Genomic DNA, 21,669 nt, shown 5'->3' on the forward strand with positions numbered 1-21,669 from the left:
CTGCCCTCGCCCCGGGGCCCCTCCGGCGGGGCCCCCCCCCCGTGGGGCGGGGCAGGGGGAGGTGGCCGCCTTCGGGCTCGTCCGGCCGTTTCCGTGAGCCCTCGGCAACCTTCGGCCCCGCCCGAGCGTCTTCGGCAGCGGCCGGCGGCTCGGGGCGGGCCGCGGCCTCCCCGACGGGGCGGGGCCGGGCTCGGCGGGGCTCGGCGCGGCAGGACGCGGCTCGGCCCGGCCCGGCCATGGCGTCTCCGTCGCGGCGGCTGCAGACGAAGCCGGTGATCACCTGCCTGAAGAGCGTGCTGCTCACCTACACCTTCGTCTTCTGGGTGAGCTGCGGGCCGGGACCGCCCCGTCCCGTCCCGTCCCGTCCCGTCCCGCCCCGCCCGAGCCCGCGGGCACGGTGCCGCCGCGCTGCCCTGTCGCGACAGGCGCCGACCGCGGCGGCTTCCCCCCCCCCCACTCTCCCTTCCCTAGGTGTCGGGCATCGTGCTGCTGGCCGTGGGCGTCTGGGGCAGGGTGAGCCTGGCCGTCTACTTCTCCCTGCTGGACGAGAAGGCCACCAACGTGCCCTTCGTCCTGGTGGGCGCCGGCGTCGTCGTGGTCCTGCTGGGCACCTTCGGCTGCTTCGCCACCTGCCGCGGCAGCACCTGGATGCTCAAGCTGGTAGGTGCCCGACGGGGGCGGAGGGGGGGGCACCGCGTCCCGCCGGGGCGCCCGTCCCAGCCCGCTCCTCCCGCCCGCAGTACGCCATGCTCCTGTCCCTCATCTTCCTCATCGTCCTGGTGGCCGCCGTCGTCGGCTTCGTCTTCAGGCACGAGGTGAGTCGGGGGCGGCCGCTCCCTCCCCGCCGTGTGCCCCTATGGGGCGGCCGCTGCCAACGGGTCAGGTCCCCGGGGCGCCTCGGGCTGGGGACGGAGGCAGGGACGGAGGCACTGCCTAGTTACAGCCGGGGTCGGGGTGCCTGGATGAGCAGCCTGGCCCCCATCAGGGCCCCGTGAGGCCCAGGCCGAGCGTCCGGCTCCCCGAGGGCAGGGGCTGCATCTGCTGGAGGCGGCCTTCCTCCCTCCGCCTGGCACGGCACGCTGCCTCTCTGGCAGCACGGGCGGCGTGACCCTGGACTTTTAACTTCTGCCTTCGGTCTGCCTTCTGAAGTACGACCGAAAATGCCATGTTGCTTGCTTTCTGTAAGTAAAGCTCCTGCGAGCGTTTTCACGCTGTGGAGCAACCTGCTAGTAGGGGGAGCTGGCACCGTGTAGGTCCTTGTTATTACACGCAGCATCCCCGCCACCGCAGGGATACGAGCCTGCCTTTTATTAGAGCGTTTAATTGCCTGGGTTCCTGGGGAATGTCCACAGGCCGTGGCCAGAGTCATTCCTGCCGTCGCCGAGAGGTGACTAACGTGGGGCCGTGGCGTTGTGGGGCCGTGGCGTTGTGGGGCCGTGGCTCTGGGAGCTGCAGTTCCCGAAGCACGCAAGTGCGCAGGAGGGGGACAGCGCCGCGGCACCGCCTTCCTCCTGCGGCTGCCGAGACCCCTCTCTTGCAGATCAAGACAAACTTTGAGAGCAACCTCAACCTGGCCTTGAAGAACTACAACGTGACAGCGGATCAGCACAGTGAGGCGGTAGACACCATCCAGAGAACCGTGAGTGCCCCTGTCTGCCTTCTGGTTCCTGGTGGGTAGGTGTGCACGTGTCACCCACCTGCATCCTCCGAGACCCTGGGTGTTACCAGCTGGGTGTTCCCCTCCATCGCAGTGCTAGTTTTGCACCACGGGACGTTAGGTGGAGCGTTTGGGGCCCTCTTGCTGTTTCCTCGCACAGCAGGGCTGCCTGCAGGGGGGATAAGTGGGTGCCCGTGGAAAGCATCTGTTCTGAGTTAGGGCTGGCGAGTGCTGCCGGGAGGGTCTCTGGAGGGCGTACTGAGTGCTGGCCGCATGCAGAGCACGGGCAGCCCCTGTCTGTAAGGTTAGGGCATCCTGGTGAGGGTCACAGGGCTGCTGAGTTTGGGAGGAAAGCCGTTTTAGGGAAGAGATGAGCATGAGGTCACGGGCAGTTCCTAGATGGGAGCTGGGATATAGAGTGGTAAAGGCACAGGAGCTGCAAGAGCCCCTGTAGGGCTGGGGGATCGGTACGCTGGCGTGACCATACTCCCCAAACTTGCTTCCCCCTCCAGCTGCACTGCTGTGGGGTGCAGAACTACTCAGACTGGGAGAAGACCGATTACTTCGCCCAGAGGGGAATCCCGCGGAGCTGCTGCAAGAGCCAGGACGACTGCTCAGTGGAGGATCTGAGAGACCCAAGTAAAGCCAAGGTGAAAGTGTTTGTGAATGTAAGTTAACTTCATAAAAATCCCCTGCAAGTCCTGGAGGTGGGGAAGGGAGAGCTAGTTAAACAGGGAAGGGTTTGGCCTTCACTTGAAGGGAGAACTGCTTTCTAGATGCAGGCACCCTGTGGCTCAGGGATTCCTCTGGGATGGGCGTAGGGGCGAAATATGTGAGAACGAGCCTCTACTCCCGTCTGAAGCCCCCCCTGCTCCTTCCCTGAAGGTCAGGGACCAGCCTGCCCCCAGTATTTGCACTTGGGGCTGTGCGTTTTGGAGAACGGGTGAATTAGGAGGTAACTTCCTGGTCAAGTTTGTTCCGGGGCGCTGACGTCTCTCAGCTGCTGTGCAAAGTCCTGCTCTGCGGTGAGCACGGGTGACTTCATCCCGCGGGGATCACTGGTGACGTGCGCGAGGGGGTTATGCGGAGGACGTTCCTCTGACGAGTCACTTTGTTTAACCCAGTGCTCACCTTGAGAAAAACCAAGGGCGGCGGTGCCTTTGGTAGCGCTGGGCTGGATGCCGATCGCGCCGCGTGGGTCTGGGCCGTTTTGCTCCAGCCAGGCAGGAGGGCGGCGGGCCAGCGGGGAGCCTGGGAGCTCGGCCTCCTGCACCGGAGCGTCTTCCCCGGGAGCTGCGCCTGCTCTGGGGAGAGGCGGGTTGGTGCTCGGGGGAATGAGAGCAGTGGACCCACGTGCTTGCTCTCCCTCCCCTGCAGGGTTGTTTTTACCTGGTAACATCAACGATGGAGTCAAAAATGAGCGTTGTGGCTGGAATCTCCTTTGGCATCGCGTGCTTCCAGGTAAATCCCCGCCGCTGCCTGGCACGGGAGCAGTGCAGAGTGAGGCTAGCATGTCTCCAGAGGCATTCAGTTTCTGTGCAGGATATGTATGTGTACAAAAGGCACAGCCTGTCTCAGCCAGAGAGGAACAGCTCTTCTGCAGCTATTCAGTGTTTAACCTCACCCCCTGTGCAATCTCCAGCTTCTTAAACCCAAGGCTGAAGCACCAGCTCTGTTTCCCTGATCCCAGGTTATTTGGGAAGAGCTCCTTTCTGCAACAGCTGACTTTAAGAAAAACCGAAGCCTGTGCTGCCCTGGATAAAGTCCCTGCATTCGCTGTTGGGAGGGAGCTACTTAGTGCCCCTCCTTTTATCAGGGAATCATTGTGGGCTCAATTCTGTGCAGCCGGGTCCCTCAGAACACGCACGTGGTATCCCTTGTGCTGCTGGCCCTGACGAGGAGGACCTCACACTCCACGCACCACCTCAACCTGCAACTGCTTCCTCCCCCTCTGGCTCCTCAACCTCCAGTTTACTTTGTGCTGTAGGACACTTCCTGCACGGGCTTCGGGCGACAATGTGCTTAGTGTCCTGTAATCTGACAGGCCTTATCCCAGCAGGAAACGAGAGGCCTCTGCCCCTGAGTTCCTGCCTAAATTGGGCTTTGTGCACGGTGAATGCTATAGTCTGGGTTTCCCAAGGAGCCGTGCACAATAGGGCTGAGCGCTTGGGAAATCCAGATCCGATGTGTCGCAGCAGGAGCTGCAGGATGTACAACTGGCCCTTATTTAGCTGGCTTCTGGAAATTTGCTCGGCTCTAGGTGCTAGGCACTTGCTGAGCAAGCGTGGCAGGCCCTCACTTTGGAGGGAAGTGAATTCGCTCTTTACTTGGTCCAGCACCCAGAAGCCGTGGTGTGACCTCTGAGGCACAGGACCAACAGGTAACAGCACCAGAGGAGGGTGAGGAGCCTCGCCAAGATACTGCTGCCATAACAAGCATGCTACCCTGCCTTTCCTGTAACAGAAACAGTAAAACGTGGGAGAGGCTGCAGACAGCGGGGCTCTGGCTGCAGTCTGTGCTAGCAAATGCTTTCAGCTGTGGCTGGGAGCTGGGACCGGTCTCTGTGCTCCTCCCGCAGTGATGCAAGCCGTGCTTTGCTCACCACGCTCCGCATGGGGTGGCTGAGACGTGACTGACACGCAAATGGTGAGCTGCCTGCTTCCCCCGGCTCTGGCCGCGCAATTATCTCAGCTAATGCTGGGCTGGGGAATTGTAGCCATTTCCTGGTTTTTATCACTCGTTCAGCAAGTGTTTGCTGTCGTGCAGCCAGCAGGGGCCAATCATGTAAATGTGCCTCTAACTTGGCTTGCGCAGGTCAAACTCCTGCAGGATCCAGCCCCGAATGTCTGTGCCGGGGCTGGGAGGCCACGTTGCGATAACAGCAGCGTGTCCTCCGTGTGGTGTTGATGGGAAACAGCAACCTTGCTTCCCCGCTGCCCTTGCAACGGGAAGAGGTGGCTGCTGTTCTGGTGGTTGTGTAATTGGCTGTGACGCTCCTGATATCTGTGTAATCTCTGAAATTACTGTATAACAGTAGATGCTTCGTAAAGCAAAATGTAACAGGATGGGATATGGAGCGTTGCTTGCAAGGAGCTTGCTTGGCATATGCCTGCCAGGATCCTCTGCTTCAGTCTCTCTCTCTTTCTCTGCAGCGGGGCGTAGCAGCCCATGTTGTGGTTTGTAAATCCCCACTGTCTATCTTAGCCTGTTATAAAACTGAGATGAAAGTGCCTGATGTTCCGGAGCAATTTGTCAGGTTTTCCCCCTTAAAAAAAAAAAAAAAAATCACATCCTGTTTTGGGCCACCTCTAGCACGTCTTTTCTCTTTTTCCAGTTGGTTGGCATCATTCTCGCCTGCTGCCTGTCCCAGTACATCACAAACAACCAGTATGAGATGGTGTAGCTGGCCCCCAGCGTGCTGTGGCTGTGACCAAGGTACGGCTGTCCCGTGACATGAGCCGTGGGTGTGCCCGTGTCTGCGCTAGGTCGGGCGCTGCTCCGCTGCGAGCCTCTCCTGGCTGCGTGTGCCGCTCCTGTAACAGCAGGCGGGCAGCGTGGGCGCCCCTGTGGCGATGGATGGGGTGGAAGCGAGGGGCAAGTGACCGCTTCAAGATCAAGGGCAGCGGAGGCAGGTCTCTCACGGCCCTGCTAATGCTGCCTGACGCTTGATTTACCTACTCTTGTCCCATTAACCCCGGGCCTCCCCCCTGAGCCGTGGAGCAGGCTGTCCTTGGCTACTGCCACTGTCGCCTGCGGCGTGTCGCTGCCTGCCGAGCTGTGCGAGAGGGCACCTGCTAAGCCCTGTCTGCTGCGTCATCCTGTGCTGTGTATGAATCCGGGCCTCCAGATGCCGTGTTTGTTAACGCTGTCCTCTGAACGGCAGGGTATTCCTCGTGCTCTCTGTGTCGGGGAAGACCGCGCCACCTCCAGTTTTCCTCTGGACGCTGCTTCGTGAAGTCTTGCTTTGAATTGACTGATCCTCTTCTCCACTAGCTCATAGAAACGAGTGCAACAGCTGTTCTGCTGCGCTCGGGGACTTGTCCTGACACTACTCTGCTGTACCACTGAGTGGGATAATTAGCGTAGCCGAGGTGGTTGTAGTAGCTGCGTTCCTCCGGGCGCCGGGCTCTTCCCTCAGCCGCAAGCTGAAACGCCGTGCTGGAGCAGCCGCTGCCGTCGTTCATCCGCAGCCCTCGCTGGCTGCCGTGCGAGGCGGCCGTGTGGGACGGGATGCTGCTGGGCAGGAGCTGCTCTCACCCAGTGCCTCCCTCGGGCAAGCAGCGCTTTCTCTCATCTCTGACCTCTGTTCTCAGCCCTCGGCATCCCCTCACCGTTCAGCCGCACTCACTGGACGCGTTTCCTCTTCAGATGGGGCTGTGGCCCCATTTCAGCACTGCCCTGCCTGCTGCAGCTCTTGGCTCAGCAAGGTCTCGGCTTATTGCCAAGCTCTCTCTCGTCCCCATGCTGGGTTTTATATACTTTTTTAGAGTTGTACTTTTTTAAGTACGGGCCGTAGCGATTCTTTGTAAGCTGTAGCGAGGTTTGGTGATGTAGCTCCTGGTGCCTTTACCTTGGTAGGTGTCCTTGCACCGAGTCAGCTGTGACTTGATTGTCAGTATTATATGCTGCTTTAACTCATTTTGTGTATTGAGTAGAACTCTTTTGTCCTGAGACACAATAAATATTAAGATATTTTACTCTATGAAACTGTCCTGCCTTTTCTTTTAATCTCCTGGAAATTCTTCTGCTCAAGTCCCTGCAAGCAGCAGCAAAAACCCAGCTGCAAGGTAATCTGCTGACCCCAGGCCAGACGGTAAGCTCCGGGCCATTGCAGCTCATGTTTCTCAAATGCTCACTGGCGCACTTGGGCTTACAAATAACTTTTGTAATTGAATTTTCCTCATAAAAACTGTTGCGCAACTCTGCCGAAGCAAAAGGCCTTAAGCATCCCAGCCCAGGAGCCGGGTGGAGGAATGCAGAGGCCGGAGTTCAGCCCTGGTGTGAGCGTGCCCATCCTCCGCTGTCCTGTGCTCGGAGCAAAGTGTGCTGCAGCACCACCGAGCCAGGAGAAGCACGGATGGAGGCTTTGTGTTTGCTTGGTACCGCTGTGCCCTGCGCAGTGAGTGTCTGCCTTGCTGAGCTAGGCACCGCTGCCCCGAGCACGAGGCTTCGAGGCGGTACGGGAAAGCTCCCCTTTCACGGAATTAGGGGTGTTTTCGATTCTTAAGCACCAAACCTGCAAGGGCTGTGGGACGAAGCCGTGGGTATGAGTGGCAGCGCTTTGTCATCGCCAGCCCACAGGCAAGAGCTGCTCCCGAGCTGGGTGAGGTGCCCCAGCGCCCTGTGGAGCAGCAGCAGAGCAGGCATGGGGCAGCTTCTCTGCTGACGGAGCAAGCCGAAGGGGAACACCCTGAAATGCTTGCGTCTCATTTAACCTCGCTGAATAAATCGAGCTGGTGCCAGTGCCTGGCTGACCGCTGAGAGCCTCGCTGATTTGGAAGGCGAGGCAGAGTGCGTCAGAGCATGGGAACAGCAGTGGAGAGACTGGCCGAATGCAATTAATGGCTGGATGGAGACCGGGCAGGGACACGTGAGATGCAGGGCTGTGCTGTGATACACCCGTCTCTTCAGTAAAGCCTGTGCAGAGGCAAGCAAACCCGGAGTGAACCCTTTCTAGCTGGCTGTGGTGCCAGGCTCGGCAGAGCTGCCTTTACCCTGCTGGAGCTTTACCTGCCTGGGCATGCATGTAAGCATGGACGTGCATGTGAAATACTGCTCTGCTCGTGCTGCTGGGCTGTAGAAACGCCTTTAATAGAGACATCTCCGCTCAGGGGGACTTGTCACAAATGCCTGGCTCTCCCCGAGGCTGGCTGGTGTCCCCGGGGATGGCTGTGCAGGGAGCCCTGCTGCACCTCCTGCACGCACGGCTGAGCAGGCAGCTCAGCTCGTTCCTGCCCGCCCGGGCGTTTCTGTGACCCGCACTCCTCTTACGATCAGCAGTCCCGCAGGGAGCTCCGTGCCCTGCCCCACGCGGAGGACACACGCTCCCGAAGAGCAGGGCGGACGCAGCGCGTGTTCCCTCGGTGACACAGGGAGGGTTTTGGCCAGTGACGACCACGGGACGTCAGAGTCGCTTGGCAGCAATCAGCTCCCAGGGAGGAGAGAAAACTCAGGATGTGGCTCAAGCATGGGGGCCGTGAGCCGCAGGAGGGCTTTGGGGGGATGTGTGGGGCTGGCCTGTGCATCAGGCCCGCGTTTGGAGGGCGACCTAGGTCCTTGGACACGTTTTGGCTAAAAAGGCAAAGGGCTCTGGGGAGCTGAGCCAAGCTGCCAAAGGACCCGAGGATGTTTTCTTGTTATTTGTCTAAGCCTATTAACGGCCTCGCTGATACGCAGAGGGAAGGAAATAAATTCACTCCTGAGCTGCACGTTTGCCCGGGGCTGGATAAGTGGCAGGCTCCTGGCCAGCCCTGTGCCGGGGAGCAGAGCACAGGACTGGGGCCGGGCAGGGACGAAGGGCCCCGGGGGGCTGCAGCAGCCTGTAGCAGCACCCGGGCTGAGCGCCGGGCACCTCCTGCTCGCTGGTGCACATCCTCCTTTGCTGGAGCAAGCGTTTGGGTGGCTTAAATCGGAACAAAGTTAAGAGATTTCGGCCGTGAGTGTCCTGGTGGGTGCAGCAGCAGTTTCAAGGACTATTTTTTGCCTCCCGCAGCTCGGGTTTCGCCTGTTTGTTGGTTGCGGGGCTGGGGGACAGCTGATGGCACTCGGCTTCCTCCAGCTTTGGCCACGCATTTCCTTGCTGGCTCTGTTTTTGGCGCTGTGTGCAGGGGGGGGTCTGCCCGCCCTGCTGCACTGCCCGGTGCTCCCCGAGGGCTGGTGGCACCTGGGAGCTGTCACCAGTGACTGCCAGACAGCCCAGTGTACCAGTGAGGGTCAGTGTGTGCCCAACAGCTGCCGGGAGCACGTCGGGGCCCTCAGCACGTTCCCAGCCAGGCAAGCACCGGCAGCCCCGGTACCTGAGTTACAGACGCTCGTGACGAGGCAGCCGAGCAATTAGATCGTTTCTCAGACCCATTAAGCATCACAGACTGAGACTAAACGACTTTCCATTTTCTCTGCAATCGCTCATACAAGACGTTTATTGTTTGCCTCTTGCCGCTCGGCGTGGCGACGACGCGCTCGAGCGCAGCCTTCCCCGCCCCTCGGGAGCCACGCAGGGCGCAGGGGGACGGGCTGGCTGCTCGGGGAGGGTGCCGTGGCCAGTGGCCGGTGGCTCACGGGCTTGCGGTGCTCGAGCAGGTGCCCGCCGGCATGCCAACTACATCAGGGCGCGGCGGGGTGGCTCGCGGGGGAGGCGGGCGGGCGCTGGGTGCTACACCCGGCCCAGCATGCGCGCGATCCACCAGTTGCAGGGCATGATGATCCGGCAGATCACCCTCCCGCCCTGGTAGCAGTAGGGGTAGGGGTAGTAGCCCAGCAGGGGCTCGCACACCCGCCGGCAGTAGCGGTTGGCGCGGCGGCACTGGGCGCAGCAGTAGCCTCGCTCGTCCCACAGCGGGTGGAACTCCAGCCCGTTCTCCGTCTGCCGGGAAGAGCCAGCATCAGCGTGGCCGGGGTGCCCGCGGGCACCCCAGGAGTACGGGCAGGGCACCCCGACACGCATTTCCCCACACTCACGTAGTCGTTGACGGGCAGGTCCTCCTCGGTGAGCTGCCGTGCCCGGCGCTTGGGGCCGGGCTGTGCGCCCTTCTCCGCCTCCTGTTCGCTCCCGCCGTCCAGCCAGCTCTGGTTGTCCGCGAGCAGCTCAGGGTCTTCTTCTTCGGCCCCTTCAAGGTCGGCCAGCTCAGGAGCTACGGGAAGAGCTCAAGTACTGTTGTCAATAGCCAGGGAGCAGGGGGACAGAGACAGCAGGCTTTAACATCTCCGCCAAAACTTGGTACCACAAGAAGAGGAAGAAAGTACCCTGACCTGAAGGGCTCCACCAGCAAACCGCATCTAACTCCGTTGCCTCCTGCTCTTACGAGCTGGCTGGTACCCGCACAGGGCAGGGCGCTGTGCCTCTGCAGCTGCTGAGCAGAGTTTTCCTGGTAGGGGTTTTAAACTAGCTCGTTCTGACAGAAGCGGGTTAGAGACAGCGGGTAATTGCGGCGGTGGATCTCAGAGGGCACAACCTCTGCGAGGGATGTGCGGTGAGCCGCTGGAGGTGGCAACCCCGTTGTGCGACTGAGATGCGGGTGTCTGCTCCTGCTCTGATGTTCATGCGGTGACAAGAATTTAGGCATCCCGGTTTCCAGCAGCGCTGCCTTCCTTGCAGGTACAAAGGGGTTTTCTGCCTCGTTACGAGGAGGGTGGCCACTCTGCAAAGCGCAGGGCGGTGGGGAGCCGACAGAGACAAACTCTTTTCAGAGAGAAACGTCAGCCCACGCTGTTCTTACATTGGACACGTTCTCTCATGGTCGCGGCAAGCACTGAGCTCATGTCTGAGATTTACAGCGGAGGGGTTCCCACCATGTGGCAGCAGGGAGAGGGACAGAGGGGACACGGGGGGGTCCTGAGGCACCTGTGTGGCACTTCAGGGAGGAGACGGCTCCTGGTACCTGCTATCGGCGCTGGGTGGATCCAGTAGATGGTCACATTTCTGCAGATGTCAAAAATCTTGGAGCTCTTCAGGAATTCCTTGTTCTGAATGGGCTTTTCGCCAGGCACCCAGACCATGGACTGTTCAAAGTAGGTGGTGGTGATTTCTTCTCCCTGGAAGAAGAGCGAGATTTCACCCCGGCGTGGTGAGACACCCCCTCCGCACCGCTGTGCCCCTCTTCTCCGCCGTTCCCCAGTGCAGCCCTCCCCTCCAAGGAGCTGGATTTCTCTGCTCAGCCCCTAGGTCGGGGTGCTCACCGGGTGGGTGTGCGATACCCTGCTGGTCCCCGCGGAGCGACCCCGCCGTGGGCCTCGTCCTGCTGCCCACACTTGGCCAGCAGCGCCCTGCTCTCCCCTCGCTCCGTTCACTGTGCTGCAGAAGCCTTCTCCTTTGCAGTCCCCACCATCTGGAACAGCCTTCTGTAGCTCCCCAGCTCATTTAAAATCACAGATTAAAACATCTCTCTGCTTTGCTCTTACTACTTAATTTGTCTCTCCTTCTGCTACTGATTTTGTGATCGAACACTTTAATTTATTCCTCACAAAAATTCTTCGCACGGCCATATCCTGTAATTTATACCACATGTCTCTGCCAGTGCGTTGTCCCATGGTGTGCTTTGGCAGGCACTTAGGGAGGGAGATATATAAAGATTATTGGATGGGTCTGCGCTGAGCTGTCTGCCAAGGCAACGCGGTGGATGTTGGTGGCGGTAGCCCATAGAGCAAGCTGGCAAATGGCATTTTCTCTCCAGAAGGTGTCTGGAGCTGCATTTCTCTTTTATAGATTTTTTCCTTATGGCTTTGGGAAGTCTTAAGTCAAGAGCCAGCGACACCTGACCGATTCTGGGTCGTTTTCAGCATTTTTGCTGAAAGCCGTCCCGTCGGCAAGGCGGCCTGAAGGAGCTGGTGGCGCTGGGGCTCCAGCACTGTTGTGTTTCCCCAGTGCATGGGGAGGGGTTTGCCTCCTTTCCTGCTTCCCCCCCAGCACTGCAGAGAGCCGGGGGAGGGGAGAGAGCAGAGATCGCTGCTGAAGATACCGGGCACGTGCTTCCCGATTTCTCCAAAGGCAGCCAGGCTCCCCGGAAGAAATGGAACTTCCTAAATCTACATTTATCTCACTGGGTTTTACATTTCAGCTCTCCACCCGGGGCAATGCTCTGCTGAAGATTGAAAAGTCATATCCGTTTTACGATGGTAGCAGAAAAGATCTATTAGCTTCTTATGGCATAATCAAAGAACCCGCGTCTCGGAATTTGGGTCACGATTCAGGGAAACGTTTCTGCACGCGCTTTATTTTGAACACACGTTCTGCCGGCATTTCGTGGGCAGCGGCTTCCTGGGGAGGGGGAACGGCACCGGCCTTCGTCCTGGGAGCAGGCAGCCGGGGCTGTGCCAGCACCACGGCCTCGGTGAGGGGGCACGCACAGGTCCTGCCCCGCGCACCGGGGAGCGAGCCGGCACGTCAGCCTGCACCGGCAGAATGGGGCTGAAATGCGGAGTTTAACACTTTTTCCGTGCCACGCACAAAGCGTGCACCTTGCTGCAGCAGGGCTGGGGCTCACCCTGGCGCAGAAGGGCTTTTTGCACGCGCCGCGGTGGCAGCGCTCGGCCGGGCTGTATGCAAGTGGCGAAGCGCTCTCCCAGATCGCATTTCTTCAATGCGGCTGCTCTTTTAAATTCATTACTTCTGCCTCATTCTGCTCGAGAACAGGAGGCTCAGCTCTCGGAGAAAACAATTTGATTGACTTTTTGGTGTCTGCTAATCCTGAGCTGCCTTGCGACCTTTTGACTACAACAGGATTATTGTTCTTGATCTTCGGTATTGTGCTGAGAGGTTTTTGTCTGTTGGCTGCCTAATCCCGTTTCTTTCGACTTGTTGTTTTCAGAAGCAATCCTCTGAAATAAGATAATTTTATGAAGCGATCACAGCTCGTTATTTCTTTATTGCGGATTCTCCGGGCAGGCTGGCGCGGATGGGGCTGCAGGGGGAGCACTGGCCTTGCCGGGGTGCCTCGCGGAGCCGCGTGCTGTTCTGTTCACGTACCTCGAGTTCAGGGATCTTGGCCTCTGTAGTCTCAGGTATGACTTTTGTCTGAGTTTTGATGAAGCATTTTTGAAGCCCCACAAAGAAGATGCCAGTTATTCCCTGCAGCATCAAAACAAAGAGCAGGCAAGCAGTCACGGCAAAGCAGGAGGATAAATAACAGGATCCTACAGGGAGTGCAGCTGGATCAGAGTTTAGTCATATTTTTCCTGTTGATGTTTTTGTGCAAACTCTGTTCAGCAGCAGAGCTAAGATGTACTAACAGGTTCTCCTAAGGGATATTGCATTTTATGGTTTGGGAGAATTGGGCTTTTTACAAATATTTTCAGCCGGATAGTCATAAAATTCTACTTTGCTCCCCTTCTCCTTATTACTATCATGAGCTCTAGTTACATAAATAAAAATATGCAGAATACTGTTTGACCATTATGGTTATATGAACATTCAGCCCTCAGTTCCTGCTAGGCTATTAGATGAAAATTTTGCCATATGTCACTGCACAGGGTATTTTCCTACAAATTTTAATTAGGTTTCAGAGAGAGCCTACGACATTGTCACAATGTTTTAATGCTCTCCAGACAGACAAATGTACTGGATTTGGATAGATTTATGATGATTGCATTCCTTTGCAAGGGTAAATCCAATAACTAGGTCTTGCTTTTAAAATGTATTTCATTGGAACTGAACCACGCTGCTCTTAAATACTGGTGAAAGCTTACGTAGGCACACATCTCCTTTCCTTTGAGAGGGTGCCCAGACAGCCTGCAGATAGGAATTGCTCTCCCTGATGCAGAACAAAACCATCCTGGGGCTTGCTCCAGTGACACCACAGCATCCTAAGGGATCCCATCACTCCTCTTGCAGCTGGGCTGTTAAGCACGTTGTGTTTTAAACACCGATGTGGGGTGTGTGACCCAGCTGGGTCCCCTCCCGGTGGGGTGCCAGGGCCAGTCCCACTGAGCATCGCCAAGGGCTCTCTAGCAAGGGGACGGGGTCTTGGCAGGGCTCCCACCACAGATGCTGCTGCACTCACGTTCTTGAAGTCGTGAATCTCCAGGATTTCCTCACTGCCATTCCCACTCCTGAAGGTCTCCGTCCTGGCCAGCGGGTCAATCTCCATCACAATCTTCTTCTTCTCGCCATGGCTGAAGAAGGTGTGCTCCACGTCGTAGACCTGTGAGGGGCAAAAACGCGCCGGCTGAGCCCCCACTAGCTTTCACAGCCTTCCCCGTGCCCTGGCTCCCCCGCCGTGGCACGTGCAGGGAGCCAGGACAACTTTCTGGATATTGCAAGGGGAGGCAGCTCCCGGGGAAGAAGGGCAGGATGGGGCCAGGCGTGCGTGGCTGCAGCTTGAACACCCAGACCTACGCTTGGCCGTGGGATAAACGGGGCACCTGAATAGGAGCGGGCAGACATGAGGCTGGAAGGAGGTGCTCATCCCACACCCATTTACAACCCAGGCTGGACTGAAGCCCTGACCAAGGCACTTTGCCCTCCCCTGTCCCCTGCTCACTTACTCCGTCATTGTACCCCTGGCTTGCGTGCTCCATCGCCGCACCCCCGTCTCATAGCTCTTGGTCTGCGCCCTCTGCTTTCCCTGGGAAGCGCTTCCCTCCGCCTCAAGGAGGCTGGGGATCGCCTGTGGATCAAAGCCCTCCTCGAGGGCTGCTGAAGAGCTGCAGGGCGTACCAGCCTGCTTCCCGGCGTGCTCGTCCCCACCGGGAGCTGCGGGGAGCAGCCCTCTCCTCCTCGCAGGTGCTCACCGCGCTCAGCAAGCCCGGCAGCCCCTGCGGATGCCCGACCCTTAAAGGATGAGTAGTGGCAGATGCTGTCTGAAGCACAGAAATGATCCTGCTGGCACAGCGAGAGCTGGCGCGCTTAGAGGGGTCTCCTTTCCTGAATCAAATAGCGGCATGCGGAAGCAAAGGGCTTGTGCAAAACCCTTTTCAGGGTCAGCATACCCCATTTTGCAACTGCTGGAAGAAGCCTCGGTGCAGGACCCAGCTGTGCAGTGCAGTAACTACCGGGGTACCTTTGCCCCTGGTAAAAATTTGAAGAATGATATGTTTCTTGGCAGTCGTGAGCATCTCCTGTTAGTCAGCAGGAGGCTTTTATAAAGATATATATATGTCAATCGATTTTATGGTATGGAAGAAGTAGTGCAAAGCCTAAAATGGCTGGAAGGCTGCCCATTTTGACTGACAAAATGCGCACAGTGCCATAAATCAGTTATGGGAGGGTACGATCCCGGGTGGCACCTTACTCTCAAGTTCCTCTCCATTTACAAAGAATTATTCGTGCCAGCACTGTGGCCAGCTAACCCATTTGGGCTTGGCTAGCTCCCTGCTGCTTGGAGAGATGGTTTATAGGCCTAAAAATTACTCTTGCTTGCCAGTCCTTGAAATACGTCCCCCTGCGAGGACACGACGTGCCCCTTGCTAGCAGGCTCGCCGCCTCCGCGTGCGGCAGCGCTGCCAAGGGGATGCTGCCGTGCAGAGGGCAGCACCAGGCCAAGGAAATAGCGGAGGAAATATTCTTTAAGATTTCTTTTTCCTTTCTTTGGATGTTTGAAGGGAGCTCAAAGGGGCTTTTTGTTCTTTAAAGAGCTCAATTCCCTTCGGTTCGTGATTTTGAGCCTCCCCGTCCTGGTTTCCTGGCAGGATAAGGGCCGGCTGGTGGAACCGCTGCCCTGCCCGCCCCTGCCCTTGCTCTCCCATCAGGGCTGGCGCAGAAAAGCTTTCAGAAACAACGAAAACCCTCCGTCCTTCTCCAGAGTCACTGGCGAGGTCGTGGGAGCCCAGGGCTGGCATTTCGGCTGCCGGGAGCAGGACTCCCCCCAGCGTCTCTTCCCTTGCCAAGCCAGCACAGGCAAAGCCTGACTGTAACTTTTCTTACCCTCCATGGGCCATTTCGATGCACGAGCATTCTCTCCTTGCTGCCAGGAACGTTTTCCTTACACGGCTTCGTTTCGAAAGGGTAAATGACCGTTCCTGAGCCCTGGGTGGTCCCTCCCCTCCGCCGCTTGCTAACAACATCCCCGTCCCCGCTGGCTTCAACCACGCTGCGTTTGGCCAGCGCTGGGGTTCCCTTGTGCCTCACCCCTCGGCCCTGACCCCCGCCGTTCCCTTGATGTCCGGCCAGCGCCCCCGCACCGCTGCCGCCCGGGGCTGGGCGAGAGCCTGGGGTGAGCAGCCTCCCCCCCCCGGCTGGCACGCACCGTGCTTTTCGAGGAACAGTAGAGACTTTATAAACGTCTTGGCAGGAGCCTGGCCGCACATATGGCTTTTATTGCTTTGAATTTCGGTATTTCGTTCTTCTTGCTGATAAAAAGACAAAGCCTCTGGCGCCTGAGGGCCCACGGGGCAGCAAGGAGGGAGGGGATGCCACTGCGGGGAAGGGGATGCGCATGGGGGCTTGGGGGATGTCGCCGCTCTCGGGAGTCAGCAAAAAACCAATGCGGGGTGCAGCCCAGGGCCTCCTGACCGACCCTGGGCACGCAGAGCACAACTAGCAGCGTGCGTGTAGGCAGCGGGGAATAAAGGAGCACAAGCCAGTTAGCAGGAGCTCCCTCTCCAAAAGCTAATCCGTCTCACCGTCCCCTCGCATTGCAGACACATTAAAGTAAGAAATATAATCCGTGACAATCAATCACCACTGCGTCCTGGCTTTCTCTCCTCTTTGTGCGGTGGCATAATGACTTTTCCACCGGTTTCTGGCAAGATAATTGAAATGAAATGGAAAATATTTTCTTACTTGTCATAAAATTTGCTGCCGGTGAAATAGAGTAACTTTAACTCTTCACGGCGCAGCTCCCGTACCCTTTAATTGTCAGCTAGGGAAGGAATGTGGGGACAGAGAAAAAAGCCAGCCCATAGAAAGTAAAAGCTAGTTATGAATAATACAAGGATTTTAAAAAAGTTCCCACAAATGCTTACAGTGTAAGCAAAGCCATTCTGCAAACTTGCCTGGATTTCAGGGTGTAGTTAAAAGTGAAGCGAGCAGGGGAAGAGCCCCAGCTGGGGGAAGCGGAGCTCTGAGACGCTGGACCCGAGAGGTCGTACTTACTTTTCTGGGTGTTGGGTTCCAGAGGTATTTGACACCGAAAAATATGAGAATCAGAGAAATGACCAGCACGCTGAAGAGCAGTCCGCAGATCTTGTACCTGGTGCAGGTCTTCTTTCGGGTCTTGGATGCTTCTGCCTAATCAATTACAAAAGAGCCATCTCCAGAGGTCTGCTAACCATTCACGGAGGGGCGAGCACACGCACATCAGACACTTGTCGCCCTCACCAACACCGGCTCGCAAGCTGCCCCGCGGCGAAGCACGCCGTGAACTTACGTCCAGAAAGCGGCACTCCTCGGGGCCGAGCCGCGACGTCCCTCCCATGATCTCCGCGGCTGGCTGCTCCCTGCGCGCGAGGACGAGCCGGCTCCGAGGTGGAGTTACAGAGGCTCTGGGCTGCACATGCAGGGGGAAGGCTGGGTTTCTGCGGCTCCGATGACGGCTGCAGCCAGCTTTCCCCCGCAGGCTGCCTGCCCCAGCCCCTGCACCCCGCTGGAGGCCCTCCTGGCTCCCGGGGCTGCGGCTGGGCGCACGGGTGGGCGAGAGGGGGCAGCTGCGGCTCGCAGGGTGCAAGCTATTTGCACCGTTTTGGAGGCGCACCCGCGCTCACCTCCACTGCGTGGTGTCCATCAGCCCCGTCGGGGGTCCCAGCTGGGGTTTCGGGGATTTTCCTTTAAGCTCTGCTCCTGCTTCTGCTCCCAGCCCTGCACCGACCTGTTGGATGCACCCGGGCAGCGCGAGGGCTCCCTGTGCTCCTGGGGGCTCTGGGGCCGTGGGTCCCTGCGGGGCAGGGATCTGCGGGCACGGCAGGGGTGCAGGGGTGTACGTGGGCACGTGCTCGTGTTTGTGTGCCTGCATGCGTGTGCATGTGCATGCATACATGGGCATGGGTGTGCACATGTGGGCATGTGCATCTGCATGCATGCACGCGCGTGCACAAACATCCGTGTGTGTGCGTGCACGTGCGAGCACCCCCTCAGCAGCACAGTAGGAAGCCTGAGCTCTCCCCACGGAGGGGTCTGGCACCCCACGCTCGCTCTGTGCAGCTCCCGCGTTGCCCCAAAATCAGCCTAGCCAGGAATTTCCTGAGTAAATTTTTTTGTATGGAAAAAATTTCCATTTGTTGAAATCGTCCCATTTCTTCATGGAAATGAACCCATTCTAAGACAAGCTTCAGTACTCCAGTGTTAAGTTTCTGGTCTGAACAGGAAGGAGGCTCCCTGGTGCGGAGGAGCTGGCATGCGCTGTTTTTTGAGCTCTTTGCGCTAATAAAAGCCCTGAGTGCATCATGCGCTAATTAAAAGTGCACTGAAAGGATGAAAATCCACATCGAGCTTTGTTCTGGGTGAGAAACAGAGGAAGAAATGGCAGCGATGGGGATGCCACGGTGAGGCCAGGTCTGGCGCTGGCGCTGCGAGCCCCGCGCAGGCATGCACAGGAGCTGCCCCTGCCCGCTGCAGCTGCAGCAAGCCCACAGGAATGCAAATACTCAGGGCTTTAATATCTGAGAGGCCAAAAGCAGAAGGGAGTCGTATTGACAAGTGAGAGGCAGAAGGTTATTTGGAGGAGAAAAATAACTTTTTAATGGAAAGCAATCGCAGTCAGCCTTCAAAAACATCTAAAATATTTTGGAAATCTGAGTGCAGCAAATACGTGCAGCCACTGCGTTTATATTTCTGCACTTTTCTTTTCAACAGAAAGTTTCACCTCTAAAGCTTTTGTTCTTCACTGAAAACTGAAGTATCTGTTTTGGACTGAAAACATATATTTTTTTTTTCCTGTCAAAATTACTGCTTCAGAGAACTTTGGAGCTGCTCTACTGAAAGACGGTTATGATTACAGGAAAGAATTACAGCAGCGCTGTTAACCAGACATAATTGATCAACATAGCAGCCATCTTCACAATATCCCCCACTCCAGGCACAGGAAACACTGCAAATACCACTCGTAAACCAAATTAGGCATTATTATTTTATTACTGTTGTAAGGTAAATGTCAAGTTTTTTAATGGCAATCACTGTAACTCCGGCAGGAGTCAGGCAGCTGAATTAGCTCGAAGAGGTGAGAACCTCCCAGGGCTGGAAGTTAATAAAACTCAATAAATATCATCACCCCCCTCTCCCCGCTTGCCCCCAGCACCCATACTGTGCAGGGAGCAGGATGAGACCCCTGTGCACCACTGCTCTCTGTAGGGAGCTGTATAAATACTCAGCATCGAGCTATGGGTTTGGTAGGAGCAAAACCCCATCTGAACAAAGCTGTCCTCGCTGTCAGCAGCTCTGACGCTTGCAGAGGCTGCGGTGGCCGCGGTCTGCAGGTCAGTGCAGCCCCTCCAGGTCCTGCTCCTTCGGGGTGCATGGAGAGAGCTCAGGCTCAGCCATTCAGGTTTTCAGAGAAAAATCTGGGTTTTCCATGAAAAGGCAACAATTCCAGGGGAAAAAATATCAATCGCTTTAAGACCACAATCAGGTTCTCTGTAAAAAAAAGCATTTCCGATGAAAATCTCCCATCAGCGCCAATGAAGAGGTAACAATTACTAATTTTCCTCGAAGCTAATGAGTGCGAGTCTGTATGACGGGAGAATTTAATCTGATGTGAAGTGAGGAAGAGAAGCAATGCTGATATTAATGTGTGACTAATTGATACCCAGAAGAACATTTGAAATTATTAAAAGGCATTTGATTTTTGCACAGGACAGTAAGAGGCTCATTGCCTATGATCGGTGCGTCCTTTCCTTTCCTGCTTCAATTTGCCCAGAAAAAAATCTATCATGTCTGCGGTGTAGATTGAGTGCTGCATAAAATCTCTGTGTCTGGAAATGTTATACCAAGAAATTCCTCCTGGACAGCGCAGGGGTTTGTGCGCAGCGTGAGCGGGGGCGAGAAGCCCGGCAGAAATAAAATAGGCCCCGAACCACTGAAGCAGCTCCCCAAAGCAGCACGGCTTGGACAGCAACCTCCAGCCGAAAACGAACTGTGATTAATAGGGTGCTCTTTGTTCTAATGAAAAACCCATTAAGGTCAGTGGCAGCATCTCTGAGCAGCACTAAATCGGAACGATGGAGACAGTAAAGTTAAAAATGAGCCATAATATTAATGTGGATAGTGAATTAATTGGGCAATTCCATAGGCAGTAAGTAAATCACGCCGTTTAGTGTGGGACGGGGCGCCTCGTGGCTCCCACCGCAGGGCAGCAGCACCGGGGACCCCGGCCCCCCGACCACCTTCACCCCGCCTTTGGGTGCTGCCGGGGGTCTCCCCGCGGGGACGTGCCTCTCGCGCTGCTCCCCTGCTGGGTGATGTGTCTGCTCCCGTCTGCCCAACTGCTGCTTCCACCGTCCCGGGCAGCAAACGGAGAAAGGGAGCAATCCCCTATAAACGGAGCTCGTTAGCCACTGGGCTGATTACGTAGAGCCGTTTCTGCTCCAACCTCTCCCATTTTCTGCAACTTTTGGCAGATGAGAGGCTGCGTTATCTCCTCTTATCAATTAGCCGCGTATGGCCCCTGTTGAAGGGAGGTTTCGGTAATCAGCCTACTCATCATTCGCTGTTTATCTTAAGTTCACAGCGTGGTAGAAAACTCCAGAGACATACTTGATGTAAGTTAAGAAACTTAATCATTGTGATAAAACTGCTCCGGGATTTGGACTTCACGTTTGAGGGGCACGTGGCACGTGGCGCTCTCGCGGCCGCTAGCTGCGGCAGATTATGCAGAGCTGACAAACCTTTTGGAAACAATACAGAAGATGAATTTGCGGTGGCCACCCTGAAGGAGCCTCTCAGAAAGTGATTACCGACGACACACACGCTTCTCCTTGTTCACAGCCCATGAAAAATCCTGCTTCTCCGAGCTGCGCGGCTGGCTCGGGGGACAGCTACCTCATTTCTGCCGTTGTGGCTCCCTCGTCAACAGAAGTTATTAACGGAGCCGGAGAATTTTATCCAAATGCCGGTTTCATCTTGATAAATAACAATTTCGTGTCTGTGTTCTACTAGATGACTGCATGGTTTTATTTCAAATACTTAACTTCTTCAGAAACGCTTCCCCGTGCACGAGGTTTACCTCATCCACGGAGTATGTGCTGAGCCGCTTTTTTCGCCCAGCTTTGAATATCCGAGATGCAAAGACCAAAGCCATAATCCTCCGCTATCATAAGTCACTTCTCCCAATAAAGAGCTACTTCCTACTGGGAGTGCTAAAATGTAATTGAAAGCTACGCGTGTGTTGGTGTCGCACGGAAAACCATTTTATTAAAAATAGTTTAAGGCTGAAAGGGTTGTTAAGGTCCAAAGCGATATTCCAGGGCTCCTCTCCGACGCGCGCGCAAGGAAACAGCAGAGCGACGACGTCGGAAGCGGGCGGTCGGCGCCCCCACCCTCGCTGCCCCCGAGCCTGCCCCTCTGTCACGGCCACGCCGGCAGCCCCGCTGCCATTGAGCCACACACCCGTCCTGTCAAAAAGCGTATTTTTAGCTGAGATAAAAACGCACGCCGCTCGGAGCTGCCGTAGAGGTGCTAGCGCTGGATGCTGTGCTTACGGCACTGGCTGGCTGCTCGGGGTAACGCGGGCGTTTCTCTGCCGGCAGTTAATTTCAGCGTGCCTAGTCAGAGGCAGGTGCGTTTGTGATTTCGGAGCTGTGGTAGAAAGGAGTGGACGAGGTCAGGCCCGCGGCGTGGGCACAGCGTGAGGTTTCCCTCTGGGGACAGCAGAGCCCGAACGGCACCGGTCGGGAGCTCTGCGGTGGGAAACCTGCAGGCAGAAGGCAGCTTTGGTGAAGATTGCTGCATCGTGCTGAGACTGCGCGAAGGGCCTAGACAGCTGATTATCATCGCTTAGTAAACCTAAAGTATTAACGTGTTAAAAATTTCCACCCGAATCAATTCAGTTTAGTGTCACATGGGCCTCTTGCGTTGCTTTACGCTGTCATCTGATATGTGCATTAACGTTGTTTACTTCCTAAAGCAAGTAAAGGCAAAGTTGAATGTGACTAATCAGGAAGGAATCCATTAAACTGAAGAATTTTGACACAGTTAATTTTTCTTTGATTGTCATAAAATCTTCCACTGATGGTCTTTGCAATTAATCGCGCTGCGGTGGTGCAAGCATCATTTTCCCTTGTCCTCGGAGACCGCACGTGTTTGGCGGGCTCAGTGTTGCAGGGAAGGGAGGACGGTGTCCTGGTCTCCCGGGTGTGTCGGGGTTTATTGAGTTCCTGCGGCTCAGGGGATGGGGTTTTTGCCCGGTCCTTTCTTGTAACGTCTCCACGCA

At 56.6% G+C, this 21,669-nt stretch overlaps 2 protein-coding genes across 2 annotated transcripts; one reads left to right on the top strand and one right to left on the bottom strand.

Moving 5' to 3' along the window:
* The first annotated feature begins 147 nt into the window (after positions 1–147).
* Positions 148–6,364, top strand: TSPAN6 (tetraspanin 6). Its single transcript, XM_048079627.2, has 8 exons — positions 148–323; positions 472–660; positions 741–815; positions 1,541–1,639; positions 2,170–2,325; positions 3,035–3,118; positions 4,992–5,092; positions 5,541–6,364. The coding sequence occupies exons 1-7, from the start codon at positions 237–239 to the stop codon at positions 5,058–5,060; spliced, it is 759 nt and encodes a 252-aa protein (XP_047935584.1). The 5' UTR covers positions 148–236; the 3' UTR covers positions 5,061–5,092; positions 5,541–6,364.
* Positions 6,365–8,760: 2,396 nt separating this feature from the next.
* Positions 8,761–16,846, bottom strand: TNMD (tenomodulin). The gene is made up of 7 exons (XM_013183242.3): positions 16,678–16,846; positions 16,404–16,538; positions 13,372–13,512; positions 12,339–12,440; positions 10,255–10,408; positions 9,335–9,507; positions 8,761–9,239 (listed from the first exon to the last, which is right to left on the bottom strand). The coding sequence occupies exons 1-7, from the start codon at positions 16,723–16,725 to the stop codon at positions 9,030–9,032; spliced, it is 963 nt and encodes a 320-aa protein (XP_013038696.2). The 5' UTR covers positions 16,726–16,846; the 3' UTR covers positions 8,761–9,029.
* Positions 16,847–21,669: the final 4,823 nt, after the last annotated feature.

This window comes from Anser cygnoides, chromosome 13 (genome assembly GCF_040182565.1).
Source record: "Anser cygnoides isolate HZ-2024a breed goose chromosome 13, Taihu_goose_T2T_genome, whole genome shotgun sequence".
Classification (NCBI taxonomy): domain Eukaryota; kingdom Metazoa; phylum Chordata; class Aves; order Anseriformes; family Anatidae; genus Anser; species Anser cygnoides.

Excerpts from the sequence above, each read along its gene's own strand:
- TNMD (XM_013183242.3), bottom strand. The coding sequence starts at position 16,725 with ATGGGAGGGACGTCGCGGCTCGGCCCCGAGGAGTGCCGCTTTCTGGAC. Across the intron at positions 13,513-16,403 it reads GGAACCCAACACCCAGAAAA|GTCTACGACGTGGAGCACAC; the intron begins GTAAGTACGACC and ends TGCCCCTCACAG. Across the intron at positions 9,508-10,254 it reads CCACCCAGCGCCGATAGCAG|CTCCTGAGCTGGCCGACCTT; the intron begins GTACCAGGAGCC and ends CTCTTCCCGTAG.
- TSPAN6 (XM_048079627.2), top strand. The coding sequence starts at position 237 with ATGGCGTCTCCGTCGCGGCGGCTGCAGACGAAGCCGGTGATCACCTGC. Across the intron at positions 324-471 it reads CCTACACCTTCGTCTTCTGG|GTGTCGGGCATCGTGCTGCT; the intron begins GTGAGCTGCGGG and ends TCCCTTCCCTAG. Across the intron at positions 1,640-2,169 it reads TAGACACCATCCAGAGAACC|CTGCACTGCTGTGGGGTGCA; the intron begins GTGAGTGCCCCT and ends TTCCCCCTCCAG.